Source organism: Hydractinia symbiolongicarpus, chromosome 3 (genome assembly GCF_029227915.1).
Source record: "Hydractinia symbiolongicarpus strain clone_291-10 chromosome 3, HSymV2.1, whole genome shotgun sequence".
Taxonomy (NCBI): domain Eukaryota; kingdom Metazoa; phylum Cnidaria; class Hydrozoa; order Anthoathecata; family Hydractiniidae; genus Hydractinia; species Hydractinia symbiolongicarpus.
Window position 1 is genome coordinate 20568633 of NC_079877.1, and position 20010 is coordinate 20588642.

General features: G+C 45.5%; 1 protein-coding gene across 1 annotated transcript; it reads right to left on the bottom strand.

The window, feature by feature from the left end:
- Positions 1-17165: 17165 nt before the first annotated feature.
- On the bottom strand, positions 17166-18960 carry LOC130636929 (uncharacterized). Its single transcript, XM_057446779.1, has 4 exons — positions 18414-18960; positions 17860-18345; positions 17538-17786; positions 17166-17320 (listed from the first exon to the last, which is right to left on the bottom strand). The coding sequence occupies exons 1-4, from the start codon at positions 18958-18960 to the stop codon at positions 17166-17168; spliced, it is 1437 nt and encodes a 478-aa protein (XP_057302762.1).
- Between the last annotated feature and the right edge of the window lie 1050 nt (positions 18961-20010).

Below are 20010 nucleotides of genomic sequence, written 5' to 3' on the forward strand. Positions count from 1 at the left end.
CCTAGCAACCTCGGCAAGCGTCGGTGACTTGCCAGTTTTTTCCACATACTTAAAAGGTATTTTGTGGTGCACATGCACAAATTCATAAGCTTCCCAGGTATAACCCTCGGAAAACTGGGCTTCAATATAACCTCTACAGATAGTCATGAACTCATATAGAGGCTGGAAGCCGGTGCGTACGTACCGCCCCCTTGACATTTTCTTTCCATATGCATGTCTTTTTAGTTTCACCATTGCCCGTGATCTTGAAATTTTCAAGGGTTAAAAGGCGTTTACATCTCTGACCCTTAGCCTTCTCCATATTAATTTCTATCTCTCCACGAGAGATAGAAATTTATCGTACGCTCTATTCCGAGACATATCGGTTACCCTTTGACATCTTTTCACTCGCCCACATAGGTTGCGTATTGGTGTAGTGCAGTCTTTTCGCTACCTCGGAAAGCGGAGGGGCATCGCCATTTTCCTTATATTGAAGTAGCACCTTGTGATCGATATGCCACCTCCTACCATAATTTTCTCAGGTCATACCCTCGACGAACGGAGATTCAATATGGGCCCGCAGCGTGGATATATCACATCCAATACACTCTCGGGAACTAAGCTCCTTGTTTCCCCGTAGGGCCCTGGAGTCTTGGATTCTTACGACGGAAGGGAGATGTCCGGCAGGATTGTGAATTGGACATTGATACCTCATTTTTTGATGATCGCATATGCTCCCACCGCCACAGTCTTTGCATGTTGATCTTACCCTTTCATGTTGGCAATACTGACTTCCCTAACAGTCCTTGCATTGAGACCTTTGCCTTTCGTGGGGGCACTTATTTTTAACACTCCACCGCTTCATTTTATCCAGGCAGCTTATACAGCTCTTGCTTCGACCATCCCCCCTGATCTGAAACTTTTCCGAAGAAAGATAGTGTTTGCATCTCGAGCAGCTCTTTTCCATATTGACTCGTTTTTGTCCTTGGGACAAATACAAGTTTTTACTGGACACTCTATTTCGGTTTGGGAACTATGCTTGCGGGTAACCACCCTTTTTTGACTGCCATTTCACGACTGGCCCTGCCTGCGGCAAAATACGCCACCATCTTGAGGACATCATTGGTATCCATCTTGGTAGAGGGCCTTGTTATGCCCAAAAATTTCTTACCTGCCATGGCATAGGCAAAGGTGAAACCAAGGTCTACAACTGTCTTATAGATCATGTCCAAAATCTCCTTTTCCTTCGGTGTTACGTTGCTTGTGGTCATTCATTATTACCGCATTTTGAAAATATCCATATTTGGCTGGGCTTTGCCCTGCCGAGGCTCTGGATTAGTCGCTGGCTTGTTAGATTCATCTTTACCTCTGTCGAAGTTGTACCATATACCAACCCTTATCGCCAATACGGCTAAAGTCCCTACCCCGTATATGTAGACATCAGTCGACTTACTAAAACCCGCGACAGGTTCTTGATCATCTGGCAAAGAACCTTTGCCCACGTTCTTCTGTAAGTTAGCCTTGTTCTTCCGGTTCCATTCGGCAAGTCTCTTGCCTGCAGCGACACGACCCTCGTTCTTCTTGGTTATGACTTGGTTAGCAGACTCCTCACTCATTTATAATATCCTCCTCTTTCTTTTTGCCCATGTGTCTCGCGGTATGCCCTGTTACAAAAATCGGAGCTTCTACCAATAGTGCAGTACATCCCGACATCTCTGATGGCGTCTCGAATAATGAGGTCTTCCTCAATGTCTTGTCGGAGGCCCTCGACACTATCGATATCCACGATATTTCCAATCATGTTCGCATACAGGCTGACCACATGGGTAGTCAGCGCTTTTGCTGTTTTTCACCCTTCTCGTGGAGTTCTCGCTGTACGTACTCGGCATATACCTTCTCGATTGCCTCATCTGGAGCCTTGTCGACAAACCTTGCTGTGCATTTTTTGGGTAGAAGATTCCCCTTGCCCTTGCGTAGGGCCTCTTTCAAGGCTTGGCGTTTATCGATGGGTTTCTCTGTCTGCTCGTAGGTTTCTGCAGAGGCGGCCGTGTCGAATACTCGTGCAAGATCTGACATTCTCTTTATTTTATGTTGAAATTTTAGATAGAATAGTAGTATTATCACATAGGGTAGAAGTATAGCTACATGCAAACACACTTCCATATATAGCAGGTGTGTTTGATAAACCGCGCTAGACTACATTCTACCCGGAAATATATCGATGGCCTTCCGTTTGATTATCCGCAGCCCATATGGGCTGCATGTTGGTGTAGTGGAGTCTTGCAATTTGCACCTCTTCGCTAGGGTATACCCCGTTCTCCCTGCATTTTATTAGTATCTTGTGATCGAACTCCCATTGCCCTCTATTCCCCCAATTCATGCCACCCCTAAACTGTGTTTGGATGTGCTTCATGAATGTTACAATATCACATCCCAGATATTCCTGGGATGCTATCTCCGTATCACGATTTAGGGCATTACGAATCCTAGCTAGAATTATCATGTACTGATAGGCAGGGCGATTGCATGTTGGACATTGGCGTCTTTGTTTTCCATAGGGGCATTTGGTACGCTCTCTTGAGGCCTTGTCGATATCAAGGCATTTAATGCATAGCCTCGTTCGTTGTCCGTTACGTTGGATCACCTTGAAGTTGTATAGTGGTAGGGTTTGCTTACAGTGTGTGCATTTTCTGATTCCCCTCATATTGTTTTTGTTTTGTAAAGTAGTACCTTTACAAGCTTTGAACAGCTTTTGGAAAACCTCGTTATTCAAAAATACTTAAAAAAGTGGGGAGATACGACCCCGTCGTCATGTACAACTCTCTTGTCATAAAACGCCGAGAAACAGGGCTTATTCTGTTCGTACTTAACCATACCCTGGTTGTGTACCCGAAAACCTACGTTTTTGGCCATGTCTAGACCACCCCTCAGCGCACTCAGGTATCTACTCCAGGTCACAGCATTTTTTTCTTTGACATGCCCTTTCATTGAAAATTTCGTACCCTTTTTTCCTTCAACGAAGTAGCACTTGACTGTCAGGGCAATCATCCGAAACCCAATAAGTTCGGGTTTGAATAGTCCTCCTGTTTGATTCGAGTACTTATCAGTGACGAGCCAGTATTTTACATCCTCATCATACTCGTCAAGCAGTTCGGGGCGAACGACATCTCTTAACTCTTCCCCAGATATGGCAAAATAGGCACTGTCAGTTTCCATGTAGATGTACTCAAAGTCTCGACAATCCACGTACTTGTCCAGAAAATCGTAGTAAAATTCGAACATCCGAATCTTGGCTAGTTGGTACACTGAAATACCACACTGGTAGGCTCTATTGATAGTACACTTGTGTTTGCCCCTTCTTACCTCATATGCATCCCCGATCTCTCCAAGGTCCTCTAGGTATGGGCTTTGCAGGAGTGCATCAACCTCCTTTTCATCCCTCGTAAACGTAGTATTTGCGTGCCTCGCCAAATCTTCAATCATCTTGCCGTAGAAGCTGTTTCCCTTCAACTTTGCCGTATCCCCCGCAATACGCTTGTCGGGGTCTTTATCAACCTGTCGTCGTGGATCAGCAATCTCTTCTGGGAACCATTTAAAGCGCCTGCCTCGAGTGTATTTGAGGAATTGGAAAAAGGCAGTCACTTTCAGCCCATGGTCAAGGTACCATTTTAGCACAGTGCTATACAGTAAGATTTTTTCAGCCTTTAGCAACCCCAGAAGCTTACGTGTACCCGGAACACGCTTGCAGCCCGTATTTTTTAAGTATTCGGGCATGTGCTTGGGGATTTGATCATCAGGTATCTCCTTGACGACAAATAGGGAACCATTTCGCCGAATTTGTCACGCAGATCCTCGGGTACCTCGATATCAACCTGGGCAAAGCCAAACAACGATCCATCCACCACACCTCGCGCTAGTATCTCGATATTGTGTTCCGATGTCGGTGTGGCCACCTTTATCAACTGTTCCTTCCCACAGGGAAAGTCTTGCATCAAGGTACTCGGGTAGAGCATATTTGCGTCGTACCCTAGAATGGTCCTACACTTGTGGGGTTCGCTGTACATGTGAGATCTGATACCCGTCACGTCTCGTTCGTGGTATCTACAGAATACGATCGCGGGACGGTAGGGTAAGGTCGTAGACCTCATTCGTCGCACATTTTTCACATGTTTTCCGTACCTCCTTGCAGGCCTTGCAAGCCTTGCTATAACAAGAGTCCTTACACCTATGCCTGCATGGGTCTCCCGGAGCGTATAGCTCTAGCCTGGGGTTCAACCGTAGGGACTTGTTCAGAACGTAGCGCATCGACACGCCTGGAAAACTGACCGCGTCCTTCAAAATATCTATTTCGTCATCGTAATACTGCAACCTCGTCTTGTCCACGGCTTCAATGAAAGGTTCCACATCGTCTAGGTTGTACTCGCACAGCCAGTCCATCATGGTGACGCAGCCTCGCCTGTAAAACTCGGCGCGGAATGTCTTGTACTCTTCGCCAGATAGTGTGTTTTTCTTACTTAGACGGCTATAGAAGTCCTCGTAAGCCACAGGCCCAACATGGTTCAACTTGTCGTGGCTTGTCAACCACTCGTATGGAAACAAAAGCTTTTAAAGCCTACATTCCAACGACTTGAACCAACCGTCATAGCTTAAACCAGGGGCAAGGAAATTTTCGATATCGAGAAATTTAAACCTCGAGGTGGTGAGGAACATGTAGTCGTTATCTTTTTTCGCCACCTTGATCTTATCGCCTTGCGCGATCTCTTTAACGAAATACCGCTTGATCAGGTTGATGTCGTACTTGCCAGAATTAAACCCTATTACAGCTACTTGGCTTACCCACTCGTTCCACAACCCCCGGTTCTTTTTGGAGAGAATGTCAAAGTCGTCGGGCTTAGGGTATATTCTCTCGACCTCCTCCACAATCGGGGTATGCCTCTTTTCCTGCTCTTCCACAAACTCTTTAACCAAGACATTTAGATTTTCGTGCTCGATAAACGCCGGGTGGCTATTCAAACTATCGGCAATACCAACACTTATTGGAACATGTCTCGAAAGGTATGTTAGATCAGATGTTTGCTGGTAATTTAAGGGCGATAGGAGGGCTTTGAATTCAAATACCAGGTAATGAGGATGTGGCCTGAACTCCTTCTGAAAGTACGTCTTGATTTTGGGTGGTCTATTACATTCCCAAGCTGTGACGAGGTTGTACCCCTGTTCCCGTATCATCATTTCCTTGGACTGGGTTGCAGTGTAGCGAGTCTTGTCCGCTTTGGTTCTCTCGGACAGACAGGGGCATTCGTGCCACTTACAACCATTGTACTCGTATACAGTTTTTGTGACAGGCTCATACCCATCTACTTTCCACTCCTTTTTGCGATTACGGATAACACATTCACCACCATGACCACATAGGGCATGGTGAATATGTCTTCCGGTTTGTTTTGACATGTATTCTATCCATTTTGATGCATCATAGCTAAAACTCTCATCGTAAAAGGCCTTCTCCACCCTGCTCGGCATACGTTTGACCTTCCCCCCTTTGCAGATAATCGTCGTCTTGGCACCCTCGCATTCGTTCCTCTTATGCCGCGTGAGATTCAAAGCCTCGTTAAAAACTTGACCGCATACCTCGCATTGCCTGTGTTGGGTCAGCACATCAAAATCCTTGATGTAAAAACAGTGCCCGTCCGGCATACCAAGATTAATGGTGGTGCCTAAACCTTTTTTGTATTGCTTTTGACCATAGACGAGTCGGCATGGTGCTTTCTCGGAGTTTTTCTTGGGTTTAAAGACCCTAATTTTGAACTTGAATTGCTTGGCAACCCCCTCCAAATCCACTAGCCTCGTAGGCCTGACGTCCTTACGCTTAAGCTTAGAGACCCCGTAGCACTCTCGAGCTAAGGTGAGAGCTGGCCTTGTTAGAAACTCTGTTCCTCGTTTTACGTTAACCCTATCTCTTACGGCCAAGCATCTCCTGAAACATAGGTTGTCCGTTCTGGCATCTTCACCATCCATAGCGTAGATGCACCTTTTTTTTTGATACCAACCCGGGAGAGAGCCGCATCCCAAGAGGGGTTCGCGCGTGTTTATCACCTTAATCTGTACGTGATAGAAGATAATTTTGCCCTCATGCGCTCCCGGGTCTCGGTGGTCCTAACAGGTGGTATAAGCCCTAGTCCAGAACTCGTGATCCTCCAGATTGAGGAGCTTCATTTCGCATTCTTCTACGAACGCTTCGATTTCCGCTATACTTGACAGCGACCTGGAGCTCTTAGTTTAGTGGTAATCAGACACATCGCTCCCACCCTTGTAAATATGACAGCTAAAGCTGTACACAACCTTAACGCGCATGTCCACGTGTGGTGTAACTTTTTGGATAATCGCGTCTTTTAGAGGTTGGTTTAGATGCTTGTTGAAACGCCATGTTTTGATCCTATTTCCATCCTCCAACATCTGGATATCGTTCCCGGGGCCTTGATATTCAATATCCACCGTGTAGTCCTCCCTTGCCTCCTGTTCAATCTCGTCTTGAAACGTTGTACCACTCAAAATTTGTTACTTTGCCCTGTTGTAATAGAATGGAACGGTATTCCGCACACTCTGTAGTCGATCGGCAAGAGCGTCGCGAGTTGCCGCCACTGGTGTCGACATGGTGATATATAGTTTGCTGATGGCATTCTTAAACCAATTCATCTTTATTATATACAGAGTTTTTTGCAAAATGGTGATCTGGCATTTGCTCAATTTTTTGCCGAGCAAGCTGGGAATTTCCCCCTACTCCACTTACTCATTTGTTAAGGACATACCCTTGAATACCATGACTAAGCACCGCATGATGGGGTTTTTTCATGCATATCAATAGATTTTTGTACAATGAGGCGTGACAAAAAGTTGTGACGTCACAAGCGAAATTCTGTATGATATTTTTTATGAGAGTTTGACCGTAGTTTTTGGAAAATCCTGGGTATAAACCATCCCTACACTAGCTAAAGACGTTAAACGTAAATCACGTGGTTCCAGGTATCTGCGCAGGTTGCCATTGGTCTAGTAATTCCAGTCTTAATGGACTACAACGTCCCAAGCCGTTTTGCTTGGCACCATGGTCCTCTAGCAGAGTGAACTACCAGCACAGGCCGCTAAAGGCTGTAATATTGCCTACTACCGCCTAATAAAGGCCTTACACGTGAATAACGAAATTCTACGAGCCTGTGTAGGTTATGGTTGGCCAAGTCCTTCCAATTTGAATAACCTACGGCGTCGCAACTCGTTCCCCTCGCCGACATGGCCTTATAATAACCATCAACTACGTGCATAGCCTTCAAAAGGCGGTATTATGGTCTCTTACGGCCTAATAAAGACGTTACACGAAAATCTCGTGATTCCACGAACCTCCACATGTCACCATCGGTGTAGTCCTTCCAGTCTCAATAGACCCCAACGTCCCAAGTTGTTTTCCTTCCCGCCATAGGCCAATAGCACCGTCAATTACGTGCAAAGACGCTAAAGGCCGTAATATGACCTTTTGCCGTATAATTTAGTCCTTAAACGTAAATCACGTGATTCCACGAACATCCGCATGTCACCAATGGTGTAGTCCTTCCAGTCTCAATGGATCCCAACGTCCCAAGTTGTTTTCTTTGCCGCCATAGGCCTATAACACCGTCAGTTACGTGCAAAGCCGCTAAAGGCTATAATATGACCTTTTGCCGCCGAATTAAGTCCTTACATGTAAACACGTGTTTCCAGGTGACCGCACAGGTTGCCATTGGTCTAGTCCTTCCAGTCTCAATGGACTACAAAATCCCAAGTTGCGTTCCTTGGCGCCATGGCCTTATATCACCATCAAATAAGTGCACATGTTGCTAAAGGCTGTATTATAGCCTTCTACCACCTAATAAAGGCCTTACACGCAAGTTACGAAATTCCAGGAGCCTGTGTAAGTTATGATCGGCCTAGTCCTCCCAGTCTCAATGGACTACAACGTCCAAGTTTTTTTCCTTGGCGCGATGGCCTTATATCTCCGTCAAGTACGTGCATAGGCCACTAAAGGCTTTAGTATGGCCTTCTTCCGCCTAATAAAGGCCTTACACGAAAATCACGTGGTTCCAGATGTCCGCGCACCTTGCCACTGGTCAAGTCCTTCCAGCCTCAATGAACTACAACGTCCCAGGTCATCTTCCTTGCGCCATGGTCTTATATAACTGTCACGTACATGCACAGGCCGCTAAAAGCTGTAATATCGCCTTTTGCGGCCTAATTAAGTCCTTACATGTTATTGACGTGGTTCAGCGTATCCGCGCAGGTTGCCATTGGTCTAGTCCTTCCAGCCTCAATGAACTACAACGTCCCAAGTGGTTTACTTTTGCGCGATGGCCTTTTAACTGCGTGAACGCTACTAAAGCCTGTAATATTGCCTTTTACCGCCTAATAAAGGCCTTACACGTAAATCACGAAGTTACACGAGCCTACACAGGTTATGATCGGTCTGGCCCTTTCAGTCTCAATTGACTCTAACGTCCCAAGTTGTATTCCTTGGCCTTATATCCCCGTCAACTACGTGTAAAGGCGCTAAAGGCTGTAATATAACCTTTTGCCACCTAATTAAGTCCTTACACGTAAATCACATTATGCCACGAGCATGTGTATGTTGCCATTGGTCTAGTCCTTCCAGTCCAAATGGATTACAACGCTCCAAGTTGTTTTCCTTGGCGCTATGGCGTTATAGCACTGTCATCTACTTGCACAGGCAATTAAAGGCCGAAATATGGCCGTTTTGCCGCCTAATTAAGCCGTTACACAAAAATCACGTGTTTCCAGGTGTCCACGCAGTTGCCATTAGTCAAGTCCTCCCAGCCTCAATGAACTGCAACGTCCCAAGTTGTTTTCCTTGACGCCATGGCCTTATATCACCGTCATATATCACCGTCAAGTACATTCACAGGCCACTAAATGCTGTAATATGGCCTTTTTTGGCCTAATAAAGGCCTTTCACAAAAATCACGTTAATCCACGAGAGCGCACAGATTGCCAACGGTCTAGTCCTTTTAGTCTCAATGGTCTACAATGTTCCAAGTCATTTTCCTTGCGGCGATGGCCTTTTATCACCGTCAAGTACGTGCACAGGCCGCCAAATGCTGTAATATTGCCTTCTACCACCTAATAAATGCCTTACACGTAAATCACGAGTTCCACGAGCCTGCGCTGGTTATGATCGGTCTAGTCCTTCCAGTCTCAATGGACTACAACTTCCCAAGTTGTTTTCTTTTGCGCCATGGCCTTCTAATAGCGTGAACTTCGTGTTCACGCCACTAAAATCTTTAATATTGCCTTTTACCGCCTAATAAAGTCTTTACACGTAAATCATGAGGTTCCACGAGCCTGCGCAGGTTATGATCGGCCTAGTTCTTCCAGTCTAAATGGACTCAAGCGACCCAAATTATTTTCCTTGGCGTCATGCCCTTATATCACCGTCAACTACGTGCACAGGCCACTAAATGCTGTAATATGGCCTTTTGCGGCCCAATAAAGGCCTTACACAAAAATCACGTAGTTCCAGGTGTCCGCGCAGGTTGCCATTTGTCTAGTCCTTCTAGTCTCAATGGGCTACAACGTCTCAAATCGTTTTTCTTGGCGCCATTGCGTTATGGCACTGTCAAGTACTTGCACAGGCCGTTTAAATCCGAAAAATTGTCTTTTGTCGCCTAATTAAGTCCTTACACTTAAATCACGCGGTTCCACGAGCCTGCGCAGGTTATGATGAGCCTAGTCCTTTCAGTATCAATGGACTACAACGTTCCAAGTCGTTTTCCTTTCAGAAATGGCCTTATATTGCCGTCAAGTACCTGCACAGGCCACTAAAGGCTGTAATATTGTCTTCTACCGCCTAAGAATGGCCTTACACGTTAATCACGAGTTTCCACGAGCCTGCGCAGGTTGCGATTGGTCTGGCTCTTCCAGTCTCAATGAACTACAACGTCGCAAGTCGTTTTGTTTTGCGCCATGGTCTTTTAACGGCGTAAACTTCGTGCTTAGGGCGCTAAATGCTGTAATATTGCCTTTTACCATGTAAAGAGTGCGGTGGTAGAGATATATGCCAGCATGAAAACGGAGGGCATATTGTAAGGACCGTAAGGGCAGTCAGATTTGCGAGCATGAAAAACAGATGGCTTGCTGCAAAGACTGCAAAGAAGGGCAACCGATATGTCTCCGAATAAATGACAACGATCGCTGTACTCGTAGCAGGTGCCGCTATAAATGCATTAGCATTCTCCGCTACAAATTTTCTATTTAGCAAGCTCTCGAGACACGGTGAGGCTGAGCGGAAGAGGCACGATGAAACCATGGAACAACTACAAGCAGCCCAGGCAAAGTGGATACAAGATTGACAAGCCAAATTGGTTTGCTGAGCAACGGGAACTGCAAATAAAGGCTGGTAAAAGCCTGAGAGAATTGGACGATAGTATGTACAGATACTACATTGTTTTGGACAAGAAGGCCCCACAATTGAAAGATTTTTACACCCCTTCAAAGCAACAACAAGATGAGGAATTGTTCTTCGTTGTTGGCTCATTGTCTCTGCTAGGCTTCGCGGCATATAAGTATTTGTAAGAACGCTTTTAACATGTATAATAAAGACATGTCAAAAGCATCACATAGTGTTACCGATGAGGAGGCGGAAAAATTAAGCCAAATTTACTACATGCCAGAACATCTCTGGACCGGGTGCAAAGCTATCAAATTACTCGCGAAGGAAAGCGGTCTATCCAAAAAGCTAGTAACCCATTGGCTGAGTAGGCAACTCTTGTGGCTGAGACACATCAAAGGCCCAAAACGTATTGATTATCCGCATTTTACCATTACAAGACCTAATGAGATGCACCAGTCTGATCTGTTGTACATACCCCATGATCGGTTGTATGGCAATACGTACAAATATATCCTGACAGGGATTGACGTTGCCTCAAGGTACAAAGTAGCCAGACCCCTAAGAACCAAGAAAGCCAGCGAGGTCGCGGGATGATCCAAGATATTTATAAAGCAGGACGTTTACACTTCCGAAAAACCTTTCAATGCGATAATGGTTCCGAATTCAAGTCAGATGTAACGAAGCTGCTAGAAGGCAAGGGGTGGAGATTAAACGGGCTACTACAAAATACCATCATACGTTTACAGCCTTTGTAGAGTCGTACAACAAGGTCCTCGCCGAATGACTCTTCAAGCCCCAGGATGCATAAGAGTTGGTTTCTGGGGAGCCTAGCTCCATTTGGGTCAAGCACCTGTACACTATCGTAAAAAGTTTAAACAACAGCAAGACTGCCATGATTGAGATAAAACCTAACAAGGCCATCAAACTGCATGAGATACCGCCCGCGAGAATCGAAGAATATCCCGAGTTAAGCCCCCTACCTGAGGATGGTTTGTACTTGTATTTACCACAGCCGGTGGAGGAACATAGCGACTCGAAAAGACGCGCAACTGACACCTTTTGGAGCAAACATACTTACAGGTTGGACCGTATAGTAGCAGGTAGTCGCGTTTTGTACTATTTAACGGACGGCCCTGAAAGGAGCTTCGTCTCGGAAGAGTTGATGCTTATTCCTGAAGATGTCCAGATACCGCCCGAGCATATCAAGGAATGTTAATAGTTCTTCATTCGTTCCTCTAGGGCATCCAAATCTGTTTCAACCAAAGCATCATCCTTGTAATCATCTTCATTCGGATCTCTTACATAGTCCAAAGATTGTTGGGTGTAGAACAGGTACCCATAAACGATGCCTTTGATGACATTAGACTCATTCTCCAAATCAATATCGACTAGACGTCTATCCAGTATCGGAAATTTGCCAAATCCGATAGCTTCAAGCCTTTATCCTTGATGACCTCGTAACAGAGTGCCCCATACTTGTTCTCATTAACAGAAAAAATATAAAGTCCTAGGGTTTAAATATCGGTCTCTAGATCCCCGTTGATCTCACTTCTTGCGAATGTACCCCCATGCTTTCCTTCCTGACCATACCCTGTGTAAAAGATCGTCGTCCGTAGGGTATTCAAACCCTTCATAGTATTCCCCATTTCGATACCTAAAAGTTTCCATGCAGGTAGGGCAATAAACAGTCACTGATCCTGCCTTTATACAACATCGCAGCACAGGTACTCTTATATCATAATCCCTTGTAAATTGCTGTTTTTGTACATATGCTTCCATCTTTTTGATATTTCAATACCTTATATCTCGAAGCCAAACTGGTCAATAGAGGGGGCTCATGGGAGGTTCCTCACTTTTGCCTATAGTTTTCACTACCCGCAAGAGTAGTAAAAATTGTGTTTGGTTGGGTGTGGACAGATCTGTCCACACCCTGGGGACCAGCGTCGCCTACGACATATCAATGTCAATCATTCCGTCAAATAGATCCCGCGTATCATCGTCGGGTAACGTGAAATGTAAAAGGTAAAATCTCTCAATGCCTAGGGTATCGTTCCTGAATCGGCACCAGGCATGCACTGCATTAGGGTCATCGCATTCCGGTTTCCTCGTGGTCATATTAGGGTACATTGCTTTTAACGTGTTTATTCTTGCACCGAGTTGCCTACGCGGGCATCGGATCACATAGTGCTTATGTATACTTTTTTTCCATGCTCGTGAGGATCGTTTTTATCAACCACATATAGCACAGTATCATATTGATATCGGTGTGGAACATGTCTTTCTTTAAGTCTCGCATTTTCCTTAGTCTGTACCTCAAGTTCGTCCCCGAGTACCATCAGCTGACTATCTCTGCCGTCTAGATCATCCTCGAGTATAGCGACGGCAATATCTCTGTCCTCCAGGGCCTGGCGCTGCTTCTCAAGTTCGTCTTGTAGTTTTTTCACACCTCCCCGGGCAAGCCATTTGATTAGCCCTACAGCTTTAGGCTTTTTTCACCTACGCACAATTTCTAATGCCTGATCCAATGTGACGAAAGCGTCATGCCTATTTTGGGCCTCATTTAGTGGTGGGTTCCCAACCCCTGCCCCTATAAGATCGGCGCGCGGCGTAGTCTCAATATCTGAAAACATGTGACAAATATCAACGAGTCCCAAAATCCTACCAATATTGGCACGTTTGAACATAGGTTCATCCTGCTTATTGGATAGGATCTCGATGGCCTCTGCGTTGAACTTAACTTACGACGACATCTTTCTATTATAGCAACGTAGGCCAGAGGATTTCAACGTGGTCATAAATTATAATTTTAATTCCCACAAAAGAGTATTAAAATTGTGTTTGGTTGGGTGTGGGCTTCCTATTCTGTAATATATCGATTGCCTTTTGATATGTTCTCACCCGCCCACGTAGGTTGAGTGTTGGAATAGTGAAGCCTTTTTGCCACCTCAGCAAGCGATGGGGGATTGCCATTCTCTCTATATTTAATCGGGATCTTATGATCAATGTGCTACTCCCCATGGTTGTCCTAGGTCATGACCTCAACAAACCGGGCCTCAATATGGACCCGCAGCGTGGATATATCACACCCAAGATACTCCTGGGAGCTGAGCTCCTTGTTTCCCTGTAGGGCCTTGTGGGTTCGACATCGTACAACGGAAGCGAGATGTCCAGCAGGATCGCAAATGGGGCAACGCAGCCTCCGTTTTTTATGGTAGCAATACTGACTCCCCTTACAGTCTTTGCAATAGGCCCTCTGTCTTTCATGGTGGCAGATCTGACTGCCCTCGCAATCTTTACACTGCTCCCTCCGTCTTTCATATTTGCAAATCTGGCTACCCTTGCAGTCTTTGCAATATGCCATCACACTTTCATGGGGGCATTTGTTTTTGGCACGCTGCTGTATCTTTTTATCCAAACAACATATGCACCATTTTGTCCGTTGACCTTTCCCCTTAATCCCAAAATTGTCCATAGATAAAAAGTATTTACATTTTTGGCAGCTCTTGGTTCCTTCCATATTGACTCGCTTCTGACTCTGATGACAAACACAAGTTGTGGTCACTCGAGAATCTTCCAAGTCCTAGGATGTTCCAATTTCACATACAGGCATGCATGCTTGAATTTTTTCAGATCAGTCTTGATATTTTCCCAATCGGGTATTAAATTCGTCTCCTCATCGATTAGCCTCATGTCACTGCGCTCGTGAGGGTACCAGAGAAAGACCTACTTCTTTTGACGACGAATTTTCTTGGGGAGAGCTGTATACAATTGGGTTAATTGCCACAAATTATGCTTCCTATGTCTACCTGAAATGGCTTATTTAATTAGGGATTGCCGACGCTTATCGAGGCTTTCGTCAGATATCATGTCGTCAACTATGAAGAGACTCTCCTCGACTGCCAGTAACGACGACTGTTTTTTGATCCATTCAAAAAGCTCATTTCCGGGGTCTATTAGGAACACGTAAGGGTCCTTCCAAAATGAGGCCCTCTCAAGGTATGTCTACCGTAAGGTAGGGCAAAGTATCACTATATTGTGATAGTGTGTCCTATACTCATTTTCCAGTAGGTCCAAAACACGTTGTGTCTTGCTGCAGCTTGTGGGTCCTGTGAAAATTGCCGTGCACGGTTCCTTCACAATGTCTGAAATTTTATTTAGTAGTTGCTCCACTTCCTGTCGTGAATTTTAGGGTATATCGCGGAACAGCTTGAACAAATTAATACACCACCATGATTATTCACCAAAGACCCCCGGCAGGCAGGACAGAGCTTGGTATTTTGTGTGTGGTATTCGAGGGGTACTGGAGTATATATTAATTTTCCTTGTAGGCATCGCAATACCTTGCGGTACCTCTCGACGAGCCGTGCCTTTTCCTGGCTCTCGGAGGGTGCCACGATGAGTTCAATGTACCGGGGTATAATATCGTATGTGAGCAGGTTATACAAAAGCAGGTAATTCTCATCCCGTAGAAACCCTCTAATTTCTATATCTATGGCAAGAGGGTCTACCTCGTGTTCGATAACATGGTCCTTGTTTTTGGTACGCCTCTTCCTCTTCGCTTTATCCAGACAACCTATACAACTCTTCGTCCTAGTATTGCCCCTAATCCTAAACTTGTCTGGGGTTAGAATGTGCTTGCATTTTTAACATGCCCTGATCTCCATTTAGTATCCAGGTAGTCGCCTTGTGTATTGCCTTGGCAAGCTCGGCGAGCGTCGGAGACCTGCCAGTTTCCACATGCTTAAACGGTATCTTATGGTGAACGTGCAGGAATTCATAATCTTCCCATGTCATACCCCCGGAAAACTGGGCTTCAATATAACCTCTACAGATAGCCATGAGCTCATATAGAGGGGGGACATTTTCTTTCCAGTTAGGCACCATATACATGTCTTTGTAGTTTCACCATTGCCCTTGATCTTGGAATTGTCTAGGGTTAAAAGGCGTTTACATCTCTGGCACTTGGTTCCTTCCATATTTCTATTTGCCTAGGGGCAAATAGAAATTTCACTAGGCGCTCATTTAGGTTTCGGCACGATACTCGCAGGGATCCATCCCTTAGAGACAGCCATCTCGCGGCTCGCCCAGCCTGCAGCAAAATAGGCCATCATCTTAAGGACGTCATTAGTGTCCATTTTTGTAGAAGGGCGTGAAATACCCAACAATTTCTTACCCGCCATGGCATAGGCAAAGGTGATACTAAGGTTCACGACAGTTTCATATAGCATGTCCAGGATCTCCTTTTCTTTCGGGGTTACGTTGCTTGTCGTCATTTATTTAGTGTTATTTTTTGAAAAAATTCAATGCATCTTGAAAATGTCAATCTGAGGCTGAGTTTTGCTATGTTTTCCCTGCTGTGGCTCGGGTGTGGTGTTTTGAGATTTGTTTCCGGACTTATACCACCATATACCAACCCCTATGGCAAGCATGGCCAAGGTCCCTACGCCGTACATGTATACATCCGTTGTCTTGCTAGGACCTGCGACAGGTTCTTGATCGTCTGGTGAAGAACCTTTGCCCACGTTCTTATGTAAGTTGGCCTTGTTCTTTTGGTTCCATTTGGCAAGTCTCTTGCCAGCGGCAACACGACCCTCGTTCTTCTTGGTTATGACTCTCTCTTCTTGTTTTTGTTTTTCTTCACTCATTTATCCTATAGAGGGTCTTCCTTAGTCTCAGCATCATCCTCCCTTTTCTTGCCCATATGTCTAGCCGTGTGTCCTGCCACCAGGAGCGGAGCTAAACACCTTCCAATGGTACAGTACACAAGGATCCCAAGGTCTGTCATAGAGTCTCGGATTATAGGTAAAAGTCTTCCGTTCCAATGTGGTAAACGAAGGAGGCTGTGTCCATGTAACAGAGTCGCAACTTGCTACCATATTGGGGCTGCATATAGTCATAGTGGAACTATTGCATGACCAGCTTTGACATGTCCCGGATGGCCTGGCCTATATACACCGGCTTATTCATCTTGACCTCAGTTTTAGCCATCTCTACGCCTAGGAGGTGCTTGCCGAACCTGCTTCCACTCTTGAAATTTGGTTTCATGACGAGTTTCATATACTTATCCTCGTTGGTGACCAGCTGGATGTTGCGGTGGTTCCTAATGTTCTCCATTGTCTTGCCAAATACGCTTAAATTCATTAGCCTGTAGAAATCTATTTCAAACTCGTTTTTGGCGGCCGTTCCCAGCCTCGTGTTGTGATCTATATACCCTCTAAGTCAGGGTTTCTGGTTGAATTGGATGACCCTGCGTACCTTCCTCAGCTCAAGCCCATGTTTTATGGCCTCGTAAAGGGCTCTAATGTGTACAACGTACTTTCGCTTGTTTTCCAACTTTGGTAACAAACTCTCGACCTTGTGGACCGTCGTGCGTTCGGGTAGGAACGGCAACTCATTATGCCTATCGTGCAGTCTCCCGGGATAGTCGATATCAACTTCAAAAATGTACCCATGCCCATTGTCCCTAACGAGCCCCTCGACGCCTTTCGGTGAATGCCTCAACGTTGGAGATCCATTTAAATCCATCTGTTGGCAGATCTTGACGCATCGCCCAGCCATACAGGTTATTAGCATCCAAATACTGCTGGTAGGATGATTCAACCCCTGGATCGAATTGGTCTCCCATGTACTTGTTATTAGCCTTGGCATACCGGTGTGCAGCCTGAGTTATACATCCCCGGATACCTTTTTCGAACATCAGGAGCATGTCAGGGTCTGTAAGGAGTTCTAGCCTTATCCCGGTATATTTCAGTGCCGCCTTCTAGGCCAAGACAGTTGCACTGTAAAAGTGTGCAGGATCAAGCTTATAGTTTATCAAGCACACGTCTCGAAACGTTTCAAACACGTCGGCTAATAGCAGGACGTCTGTGCTGAGGTACACATCGTGATAATCGCCCATAGTAACGTTATCACCCTCTGGAGTGATACAATTCCATACCTTTTTCGCATAGGTATAGTCATTGTCGCTGATCCCCTTCATATTCAGCTTGCTGTAGAAGGCCTCCTTGGGGGGGGGGGGGGGGTAGCTCCGACTCCTTGAATTCTTGCCATCCGTCCATGTATTCGAAGGGGTATACGCCCTTCCTGCGCATGAGTTGAAACATGTTATCCTCATTGAAAAACCAGCGGAGACTTTTGCACTGTTCATCGTTGAGGCTGCTTGCCAATTTGTCTAGGCTTGATGCCATGAATCGACAAGGGTCGATAAACCTAACCTCTATGGTCTTGTACTTCTCGCCATCTCCGTACCCCATACCTGCAAGGGGTACCTTGATTTTAACGTTGAAGATAATATACTTATCGGTATTTTCGGCTATACAACCAATGTCCTGGGTGTCGTACTTCTCTCCCAATTCTAAGATAAACAGGTGTGCGTCGTACCCTGAAAGATGACGGAGATATGGCTAGGTATTGTGTATCTGAGGTTGTAGATCGTGTGCGCTGCACCTCTATACAGCCACGTATAGTGGCAATGATCTGAACTTTACGGCTATACTCGCAGCCGTCAAAGGGTTTCATGCAGATATGACATTTCGATGCCTCGTCATGTTTTATTTTCAGGACTTCTGTTAGAGGTAGCATGGGTTGCTGCGGGTAGGTATTGTATAGTCTTTTAACTTCATCCTCCAGGTGGTTCACGAACCTCGTCATACAGTCCTCACCCCTGTAGACTGTTAGCGGATCCGGTACATCCCCATAGGCGAATTTTGAGTGTGTACACCATCCAGATGGTACGTGCTTACTCAGCTTTTTAGTCTTGGTCTCCCTGGCATCCTCTACCGGGATGAGTAGACTCTCGAAGTCCGCATATATGGCAAAAGGTACTTTGAATTGTTGTTGGCCATCCCTATAGTATAGCCATTTTTCAGCCTCTGTTGGCATCGTAATTTTAACTGCCCCGTGTTCCTTGCAGTAGCCATGGTGCTTGTCCCTCGATTTAACTGTAGGAAAGGCCTGTAGGCAGTTCAGGCAAAAGTGCATTTTGCCGTATTTTTCGAGGTCTCAATACCTAGGAGGCGCGATAGGCTTTTGACAGCTGTGTAGTGGGTCTTTTTGTCATCCGTCATAAGCAGCAGGTTCACCTGCTTGCTACGTCCACTGTGCTCCGATCGTCTCAGTATATTAATCTTCTTTCCCGTCACGTATAGGACATTCACTGCAATGGCCTTATTATTCATCTCGCTCTTGATGCTTGTCGGAAACTCTATACCCTCCCAATTATATAGGTCTACGTAGGGCCTCAGCTTAGTGATTCTTTGTGCATCTTTTTCCACCTCGGTATAGTGTAAGGATGCTATAACAGCCCACCTGAAACACTCCTCATTCCCATTTTTTGGGTTAATGATGGCATTCTTGGAAACTATCCATTTTGGTGCTGCAATATATGATGAACCCCTTGTTAGCCACAAATTATGGAAATCTACATCAAGGTGTAGGATTCGACTAATCGTAAAGCCGCTCCGAGGTAGCACAGGATGCTCCACATGTGTTTTGATTTGAGCAAACATACTGTCCAGCACGTCGTCTACGTCGCTACCCTGGAAGACTGAGGCCATATTACTATTGAACGCCGTTTTCACCTCAATGTACCCGTCGTTGGCCTCCTCCGAGGTCGTCCTCTTCTTCTACATGATCCATAGGGACAGCTGTTTCTTTGCTGAGCCCACTACCTGCCCCTCAATCAAGGTTTTCACATCGGGTCGTACCATCTTTATATACCTGTCTACGTCAGCTCCTCCTATACTGGGAATTTGAAAGCTTCGAATGGTCCTGTGTAGTGCGTGCTTATGTTCCTGAGGTGTGAAATCTTGCCCCGGTTGATCATATAGATTTTGGATATCCTCGATGTAGTCTTCCTCAGCCTCCTGTTCGACCTAATCATGAAGTGTAGGCCTCGTATTAGCTGTCGTATTATAGAGATCCATCACCCTACGTTTGAAGGCCGCATAGGTTCTCTTAACCCCATCCCTTATAGGCTTGGGACAGCATCAACTAGCCAGTTGTACCATCCTCGCATCTTTGTTGTGTCACGATCGAACGATTTTTCGACATTTCCCGTCTCTCAAAAATGTCCATGCCCTCCGGCGTTGGTACTATAATTACAAACCTGACTGTTTTTCGTTGTCCGACCCTTCTAGGTGGCCTCTTCGGTATATCATCCAAAAAAGAAATCAATTCAGCCTTGCCTAACTTGTAATATCCCGTAACTCCACGGCTTTTCGCGATATAACGTAATTGTTTCACAGTGTGTGTGTCATTTCTTTATTGTATAGATTTTTCATTCCCGGATGATTTCATAGGGGTCAAAAACTAACACGTCTTGACTGCACATGCGTTGATTATTAGCATCACTAGGGATTTCCCCCTTTGACTCATTTGCTAAATACTTTGATGTTCGTAGACTTTTAGGGAATTGCACTAGAAATTTTTTGACTCATTTGCAGCATTGATGACGCCAGCATGATTATTAGGGACTAGGCTATGCATTGATTATTAGGGATGAACCATTGATAGGCACTGCTTGGTCTTGGATGGTACTGGATAACCATGGCTCAGCACTGGATGAGCAGGGATTTGTTGTGGTTGAATGTGGCATGTGCGCGCGC

Coding starts and splice junctions, on each gene's coding strand:
- LOC130636929 (XM_057446779.1), bottom strand. CDS start 18,960: ATGGCCTCAGTCTTCCAGGGTAGCGACGTAGACGACGTGCTGGACAGT. Junction 18,346..18,413: donor AAGCCTATCGCGCCTCCTAG/GTATTGAGACCT, acceptor CCTTTCCTACAG/TTAAATCGAGGGACAAGCAC. Junction 17,321..17,537: donor CAACGATGAACAGTGCAAAA/GTCTCCGCTGGT, acceptor GTATCACTCCAG/AGGGTGATAACGTTACTATG.